At 35.5% G+C, this 9,186-nt stretch overlaps 2 protein-coding genes across 2 annotated transcripts; both read left to right on the plus strand.

Annotated features, from left to right (window-relative positions):
* Window positions 1–49: 49 nt before the first annotated feature.
* LOC18104824 (cytochrome P450 81C13) lies at window positions 50–2,759 on the plus strand. The gene is made up of 2 exons (XM_006374799.3): window positions 50–1,125; window positions 1,868–2,759. Exons 1-2 carry the CDS (start codon window positions 211–213, stop codon window positions 2,483–2,485), a joined length of 1,533 nt encoding a protein of 510 aa, XP_006374861.1. The 5' UTR covers window positions 50–210; the 3' UTR covers window positions 2,486–2,759.
* Window positions 2,760–4,001: 1,242 nt separating this feature from the next.
* On the plus strand, window positions 4,002–6,701 carry LOC18104825 (cytochrome P450 81C13). The gene is made up of 2 exons (XM_006374800.3): window positions 4,002–4,954; window positions 5,906–6,701. The coding sequence occupies exons 1-2, from the start codon at window positions 4,037–4,039 to the stop codon at window positions 6,524–6,526; spliced, it is 1,539 nt and encodes a 512-aa protein (XP_006374862.3). The 5' UTR covers window positions 4,002–4,036; the 3' UTR covers window positions 6,527–6,701.
* Window positions 6,702–9,186: the final 2,485 nt, after the last annotated feature.

A 9,186-nucleotide genomic window follows, 5' to 3' on the forward strand; every position in this document is an offset into this window, starting at 1 on the left:
TGGTCATGGGGCCAGACACTGTTAATTTAGCAATTCAATTTAGTCAGCATAAAGTGGTTGGGAGTTCTCAGTAGTGGCCAAGAAAGACCGCTGATTTCGATAGTCAAACAGTTCATAGCATGTAACCGCTTCACCACATCAGGCTTTCCTAGTTGATAAGATCTATCTTCCTCTTCGTGGCTCTGGTGTTCTTGGATTTTCTGTTTCTTAATGGAATTCTTGTACTATCACCTTGCTTTATTGTTCTTCCTTTTCATTGTTGTCAAGAACTTGTTCCATCGGAAGAGAAATCTGCCCCCTGCTCCATTTGCTCTTCCTGTTATTGGACACCTATACCTCCTTAAGCAACCACTATACAAATCACTGCATGCTCTTTTATCACGTTACGGTCCAGCCCTATCTCTCAGATTTGGTTCTCGTTTTGTCATCGTTGTGTCTTCACCATCTGTTGTGGAAGAATGCTTCACCAAGAATGACAAGATATTTGCGAACAGGCCCAAGTCAATGGCAGGGGATCGTCTGACCTACAATTATTCTGCTTTTGTGTGGGCACCTTATGGTGATCTTTGGCGAAAGCTACGACGTCTTGCTGTTGCTGAAATATTCTCTTCAAAGAGTCTACGAAAGTCCTCTACGGTACGTGAGGAAGAAGTTAGTTGCCTCATTCGCAGACTGTTGAAGGTCTCAACCAGTGGAACACAGAACGTGGAGCTGAGGCTTTTGTTCTCTATTCTGGCTTCCAATGTTGTCATGATAGTGTCTGCTGGAAAACGTTGTGTTGAAGAGGAACATGCTGGCACAAAGATGGAGAAGCAACTATTTCAAGATTTTAAGGATAAGTTCTTTCCTAGCCTGGCCATGAATATCTGTGATTTTATCCCAATTTTGAGGGTGATTGGTTTTAAAGGGCTGGAGAAGAATATGAAAAAGTTGCATGGAATTAGAGATGAATTTTTGCAAAATTTGATTGATGAAATTCGATTAAAATTAAAGAAAACCACTTCTTTGAAAACTGATGAAGTAACAGATGGAGAAGAGAGAAGGTCGGTGGCTGAAATTCTCTTGTGTCTGCAAGAATCAGAACCTGAATTTTACACGGACGAAGTTATCAAAAGTACAGTGCTGGTACGTAGTACTGTAGTAGCATGCACCAAGTTTTCTCTGTTTTATTACATCTTTAGTAATCTAAAGTCTGAACTATTAGCGGCTGAAAATGTCGAAATTTACTGTACAATCCGTAATCGGCAAGCCCTTTTCTACTTGTTCATAGTGTTTGATTCTGCAAAACCAATTCGTTTCGTCATTCGTATTAGTACACTGCTTCAAAGTTTTGGCTGGTTGAAGCTATCTTTGGAAAAGAACATAGCTTCGGCAGCTCATTTTCATTCCCCAAATTTGGTTCCGGAGGAGAAGAGAAAAAAGTGAAAACTTGTCTGTGTTCTTGTCTGAGCTTTAAGCCACTATTCATTAGATTCTTAACCCCCCCAGTGAAGATTTACTTGGTTGTTTGTGAAAACTTGTTGATATATCAAAATGAGTATATAAATAATGAACTCTAACCATAGTTATAAGATCCAGATTAAGGTCTAGATCGAGAATTAGCTGGGTCAATCCACAGGATATACCAAGAATGACATAATATTTGCAGACAAACCCCAAAACTTGGCTGGGGATCATTTTACTTACAGTTATAGTGCGTTTGTGTCCAAAAATGTCTTAAGCTCTAAAGGAACGGGAATATCGTGTTTGACACTTGAAAGTTCACATTTGTTTCTATGCTAAATTTCCACTATTCACACAGTTAAGTATTGTCAAAACACTAGGAGTATGATTTTCATCCTAACAATGCTAAAGCAATGTATACCAGATGATGTTTATTGCTGGCACAGAAACATCAGCAATTACTTTGGAATGGGCAATGACACTCCTCTTGAATCATCCAAAAGTAATGCAGAAGGTGAAAGCTGAGATTGATGAACATGTTGGACATGGGCGTTTGCTTAACGAGTCGGATATTGTCAAGCTTCCCTACCTCAGGTGTGTCATAAACGAGACTCTTAGATTATATCCTCCAGCTCCCCTTTTGCTGCCTCATTTTTCGTCTGAGGCTTGCACTGCGGGGGGATTTGATATACCGCAAGGCACAATGCTGGTGGTAAATGCTTGGACCATGCATAGAGATCCCAAACTTTGGGAGGAGCCCAATGAATTCAAGCCTGAAAGATTTGAAGCAGGTTTAGGAGAGGGAGATGGTTTCAAATACATTCCATTTGGAATAGGGAGGAGAGTTTGTCCAGGTGCTAGCATGGGTTTGCAGATAGTTTCTTTAGCCTTGGGTGTCCTCGTCCAGTGCTTCGAGTGGGATAAGGTTGGAACAGTGGAAGACACGAGCCATGGTCTTGGAATGATTTTGTCTAAAGCTAAGCCTCTGGAAGCATTGTGTAGTCCACGCCGTGATTTGATTACCCTCCTCTCCCATCTTTAAATGGGTTTGAAAGCTATCTTCTCGTCTAGCTTAAGGCTTCAAGGTCAAGTGAAGGGCCTTTCCCCCACCTTCAGAAGGAGATCTTACATGGACGCCCGCTGATGGCATTCCTTCTAAATGTTTTACGTCGTACGTAAAAATGTGTTGATAGAATGTATGATCTGTTCTACCTATGAATTTACATGCTACTGCTGTTATTAGTGTGTGTGTAGTATTATGATAGATATTAAATTCTTTTTCCTTTTTAAATATATTAAAATAATATTATTTTTAATTTTTTTATATTAAAACCATTCAAAAACATAAAAAAAATTCATTTTAAATACATATTTTTTTTGACAAATACGCAGCCAATCACATTGTCAAGCACTATCTTCTGCAATTATCATTTTAAAAAATAAATTATAAATTATAGTTTTCCAGATTTTTACCTGGATTCAAGATAAAAAAGAAGAAGCAGTGCTAAATGGAGCGTAATCTGTTATCTAAGCTATTTAGAGGTAATTACTATTTTTTGCAAGGTAATTACATGTACTGGGCCTGGGCCTGTGTTTCATTTGGAATGGTTGCAATTATTCCATTGCAAATGTTTGGGCTGGTCAAAGCGATAATGGGTTTATCCTGGGCTTAAGAACAAATGCCATTTTATTTCAAATAACTTAAATAAGGTGCTTTATCTGCAAATAGGCCTCAGGCCCAATACAATATAGTTCATTGTCCCCTGTCTAGATTCTAGAAAGTCAACTGGCTCTATACCTCAAGCAAAAGACCATGTTAGTTTTACCACGTGTTAAATGCCAATTTGACTTTTGTTTTTGTTTTTTTTAATGATAGTGAAAACTTGATTAATGGAGTCCCAAGCCAAAATATAAACATCAACCAACTTTAGTCGTCGATTTAATAAATTGATAATTGAAATATCAATTTTGGAATACATTGTTTAGTTGAATTGGATAGTATATTGAGTTGATAAAATCTAATGGACTCAATTATATTTTTAGTGATTTAAAAGCTATTTGGCATTTGGCATTGAATTTGTATTTACCTACGTTAAGTTTAATATGAAAAATATTAAATTAATAATTTTTAATAGGTTTTTTTAGTTTTGATGTGATAATATCAAACATAAAAATATTATTATAATATATTTTTATATAAAAAATATTTTTAAAAAATATATTACCCTGTAATATCAACTGTCAATTGATCAAGTAAAATTTAATTCATAATTCAAACTTGACTGAATAAATATAATTTTTTTTCTAAAATAAAGAATAAATCAATACTATTTTAATGAAATAATTGATACAAGTTGGTTTAGTGATTCATTAGTTGTTTTAATATTTTTTTAAAAAAAAACCACAAATTTTTTCTTCAATTTAAGTTCTTACCACAATTTAATATAGATTAAATAAATATTTTAAAAATTATGATAAGATTAAAAATTATCTCCAACTACAAGAACGCAAAGACAAGGATTTTTTTTTTATTTAACCGTCCACAGCCATGAATTTAATTATTTAACCAGATAACTGGACTAGCCACTCTTTCATGCTTCTCTTGGAAAACATGCTGTCTTACTGCTGCCTTGCTTTCTTCTTCCTAATTTTTCTTGTAATCAAATATGTATTCCATGGTAACAAAAACTTGCCACCAAGTCCTCCTTCTCTTCCAATAATAGGCCATCTCCACCTTCTCAAGCCACCACTACACCAAACGCTACAGACTTTATTGCAGCAATATGGCCCAGTTCTTTCCCTTAAAGCAGGCTGCAGGTCTATGCTTGTTCTTAGTTCTCCATCAGCTGTTGAAGAATGTTTCACAAAGAACGACGTGGTCCTTTCCAACAGGCCTACTTTCTTAGCCGGAGATCATTTAACTTACAACTATACCACTATTATCTTCTCTCCATATGGCCATCTTTGGCGTACCCTCAGGCGCTTCGCCGTCCTTGAAATGTTCTCTCAGAAAGGCCTCAATAAGTTCTCTGCAGTCCGCAAAGAAGAAGTTTGCTCCCTTCTCCGCCAATTGTCTAAAGTCTCCTGTAGTGGCAACAAAAAGGTGGATTTGCATTATTTCTTCTCACTCCTCAGTTTCAATGTCGCTATGAGGATGTCTGCTGGTAAGAAATGTATTGAAGAGGAGGTTGCCTGCTCGGATTTGGGCAAGCAGGATCTTACGGAACTCAAAAAGATATTCCATCCACCTTTATCCACGGGTTTGTGTGATTTCTTTCCTGCTTTGAAATGGATCAATTACAAAGGGTTTGAGAAGAGTGTTATCAAGGTGCGTGATGGGAGGGATGGATTTTCGCAAGACTTGATAGATGAGATTCGACAAAAGAAAACCAGTTCATGTTCAAGTCCTGATGCAGGACCGGAGAAGACAACCATGATCGAAACTTTATTGTCTCTCCAAGAACAAGAACCTGATTTCTATACAGATGATATCATCAAGGGTCTCGTAGTGGTAAGCAGTTTTTGCAGGCAGATTTAGATTGATTGTCTTTCCATCTGTTTCTGAATTTTGGTTTGCAGTTGACAAAATTATTTGCTGTTTATCGTTGGCCATTAAGAATAGCATGGAGAAATTTATTTTGATTATTTCGTTTCTCCCTTATTTTTTCAACTGCCAACTGACTAATGTCGCAGAAAAATTACCTTGACAGATGCTTCATGCTTGTGATATTACTTGCCTGTAAGAGAGCTGACGAGCTGTTCTTGCTGGCTTGCTGTATTCTCTTTCTGCACTTTTCTTTTCCCCCGGCTCCAACAATTTGTCTGTCTTCGTTTGGCTTTATTATGTGCTCTTTGTAGTTAATCTAGACGGGCCATGTGACAGGTTAAATCTAGTTAATTCGATCAAGTTACATTCAATCGAAACCTAGTCGGGTTAATTAAAAAGAAACAATGATTTTTTAACTAAATAATTAATCTGGGTTAACTCAATGATTCGTGTATTGACCTGATAACCTATTAATCCATGCTCTTTTTTTAGCTAGTTCTTTACCTTTGAGAAAAACCGAACTACTGATTATATTATAATAGAAATGTTATTATCAATATCTTAAAAAAATCCTAATGAAAAATGGATGGCGCATGCTAATTGCAGTATAACAATTCTGCCGTTCACTTTCTCAATTCATGCATCTCCCCTTGTCTGATTCTGGCTCGTTTTCTTTTTTGCCCCCACGTAACACGAACGTGGCTATATATGTGTTTCCCAGCTGATCACAGTACATCTATCAAGTTCTTAAAATATGGACAAGGACGATGAATTGATAGATTAGTTCACATTTTTTATTCAATTATTATGGAGTATTCTGCAGTGTAAATGGATGTGTATGTTACTAATGCTTCTGTTCAAAAGTATATATTAGCATTTTTCGTTGGCTGACTTGAATTTCTTCTTGTTCTACAGGCAATGTTTTCTGCAGGGACAGATACAGTAGCTGTTACCATGGAATGGGCAATGTCACTTCTGCTGAATCATCCAGAGATATTGCAGAAGGTAAGAGAAGAGATTGATAGTCAAGTTGGGCATACGCGCTTGGTAGAGGAGGTGGATCTTCCTAAGCTAAAATATCTCCGTTGCGTTATCAATGAGACGCTTCGGCTGTATCCTGTTGTGCCACTCTTACTCCCACGTTGTCCATCTGAAGACTGTACCGTGGCAGGATACAAGGTTCCAAAAGGCACAATCCTACTGGTGAATGCTTTCGCCATGCACAGGGATCCCAAGATGTGGGAACAACCTGACAGGTTCAAGCCAGAGAGATTTGAAGCGACCGAGGAGGAAAAGGAAGGCATCAAGTTTATTCCATTTGGTATGGGAAGGAGGGCTTGCCCAGGATCTAACATGGGTATGCGCGCAATCATGTTGGCAATGGCTGCACTTTTTCAGTGCTTTGAGTGGGAGAGGACTGGACAGGAGATGGTTGATATGACAGTAGCAGCAGCAATTTCTATGGTTAAGGCTAAGCCTTTGGAGGCTTTTTGTAAACCATATCATTCCATGGCTAACCTATTCTCCCAGCTCTAGTGCGAAGGTATGATCGGGCTTCTGGTCCTTCTATGTAGCTTTTTTCTATGGTTGGACCGCTTCAATCTTCATGCTCATTATGGAACGATTAATATGTAAATTATTGCTTGATTTGTGTGATTGAGCTGTAAGGAAAACGTGTTGTTGCCTTTGAAATAAATAATGTTTAGATACATGTTACATGCTGCCAACATTAATTCCCTTAATGATGAGTCACAAACAAGGCAGGGGGAAGGAATTTGAACAGAGCCATAACGAGAAAACTTCAAATTCATCAAACACACCGTTTCACTTATAATTAGTAATGTGTCAATAGACACGTGTAAGAAAACTGTAAATCCTACTATTCCGGACGAACACCCTGCATGCATATAATGCACTGCAATCGAATGGAATAGGCAGAGAAGAAAAATACACCTTGTGTGTGTGTGTGTGTGAAGAGAGAAATTCAGGTGAATTTGCTCTCATCCTATCCAAGTCCAATTTCAATTCAGTTTCAGTCATTGTCACTAGTTTTTCAATCACCAAGTATACCTTGTAGTATTCCTTGGCTCCTAAAGTTTTTCTGTAATAGTGACAGTATTCTCTTGAATAAAGATTCAGTATTCTTCATTCTGTTGAATCGACACAATCCATCATTCTGTTGATTCTTGTTTCATAGTTTCAGAGAAGATGCCCATGACTCAAGGGTTGATTTTTATTTTTATTTTTAAAAAACTAAAACTACACTGTTTTAACAAAAAAATTCAATGAAAAAACCAGCGAATTAATGACTAGATCTTGATCGGGTTAGGTTCAGGTCGACTAAGTCTCATGAACAATCTAAGTTTTTGACATGATTAGATAAGTTCATACGTTAATTATTGCTTGATTTGTGTGATTGGGTTGTAAGGAAAACGTGTTGTTGTCTTTGAAATAAATAATGTTTAGATTCATCATTCTTTTGGTTTTTGTTTCATAGTTTCAGAGAAATACCCGTGACTCAAGAGTTGATTTTTATTTTTATTTTTAAAAAACCAAAACTACATTATTTTAATAAAAAATTTCAATGAAAAAACCAGCGAGTTAATGACTAGATCTTGATCAAGTTAGGTTCACATCGACTAAATCACAGGAACAATCTAACTTTTTAACCTGATTAGCTAAGTTTTTTACCCAACTTAGTCAAGATATATCACTAATAGAAAGAATTGTGTAGTCATGTATGACAAAATATTGAATTGTGAGGCCCTCGGTATTATTTATGTTTTGTTGTGTAGGAGATGAGCACGAACAGAGCCAATACTTATTAACCTCACTTGAGCATACCCCACTGGAAGGTTAGTGAGGTTAATAAATTTCTACTCCCAATCTGAGGTCATTCCTCGCCTCATTTGGTAGAACATCCTGGTGAGATAGTGATTGAATCTAGATTATAATTATTTTGTCTAGTATTTAAATATTCATATTTTTTTAAGCTTTGTCGTCTAACCACAGACAGGTGAAAATCATTTCACTTAAATTATCTTTTCTCACCTTAATTTCAAAAGTTGCAATTTTTTTTCTTTTGACTTTTTCCATTGATGTAAAGTTAAGGCTGCCCAATTTGGCTGCATTATACATTTTAAACAATTGCAAAGATATTAAACATTAACACCCAGTAGACGCCCGTCATAACAGCCTTCCCTAGGATTAATATCAATAAATCTACCGCTACATATCAATCACTGTCACCTTTAACCCAATAATGCCGTTCAAATGATTTTTGTGAAGAATTATTTATTTTAATTTAAAATTATTATTTTTATATTTTGAAAATATATTAATGTGCTGATATTAAAAATAAATTTTAAAAATAAAAAAAAATCATTTTAATACATTTCTGAATAAAAAATAATTACAACTACATTTCAATCCAGGGGCATGAAAAGAAAAGAAAGAGAGGAAAGCAGTTAATTACCGGAAGTGAAACTTCATCTCCTACCATTTAATATATGTTCAATATACGATATACTAGATCATATATATTATATATATACAAATATGGCTTTAACCTCTTATATGAAAGTTTATTAAATAGACCATAATAAGAATATCATAAAATAAGGCTCGTCAGAAAATTAAAATGCAATAAGCATGACACTCCGTACTATAGAATGATCAGTCGCCACGGGTTGGTAACTCCTATGACCAACTAGGGTTTATATATGATGTACACAAAGACTTAAATTATCCTATTAACATGAGTATTCTGACTAGCATACCATAGATTCATATCATAATCAAACAATCAGATTCATATCTCAAGACTCAACTCATGACATCAATCAAATAAAAAGCTATCAATTCAGAAATATATAATGGTTTGTATCAAATATTCATTTTCAATAAGTGATCATGTTTAATTATAAACAATGAATAAATAATAATTATCAAGAAACATGATCGATTTCATACTAACAATTCAAGTATTTATATTAATTATTTAGCATATGGAAAATTATTCACTCATCTGACTCAAAAGTAGAAATAACACGGAAGCAAATACCGGAGACAATCCTACTGATGTCTCATAGGTAGAATATCAAGATTATATGAATACAAAAGGAGACACACTAAAAAAACAGCTAAAAAAAATATACAAATCTATTTAATATATTTAACTAAAGGTTTAACTCATA

This window comes from Populus trichocarpa, chromosome 14 (assembly GCF_000002775.5).
Source record: "Populus trichocarpa isolate Nisqually-1 chromosome 14, P.trichocarpa_v4.1, whole genome shotgun sequence".
Lineage (NCBI taxonomy): Eukaryota > Viridiplantae > Streptophyta > Magnoliopsida > Malpighiales > Salicaceae > Populus > Populus trichocarpa.

Bases quoted from the DNA above. Each gene is read 5' to 3' on its own strand.
- LOC18104824 (XM_006374799.3), top strand. From the start codon at position 211: ATGGAATTCTTGTACTATCACCTTGCTTTATTGTTCTTCCTTTTCATT. The intron at 1,126-1,867 runs GTACGTAGTACT...AATGTATACCAG, and splicing joins TTATCAAAAGTACAGTGCTG to ATGATGTTTATTGCTGGCAC.
- LOC18104825 (XM_006374800.3), top strand. From the start codon at position 4,037: ATGCTTCTCTTGGAAAACATGCTGTCTTACTGCTGCCTTGCTTTCTTC. The intron at 4,955-5,905 runs GTAAGCAGTTTT...CTTGTTCTACAG, and splicing joins TCATCAAGGGTCTCGTAGTG to GCAATGTTTTCTGCAGGGAC.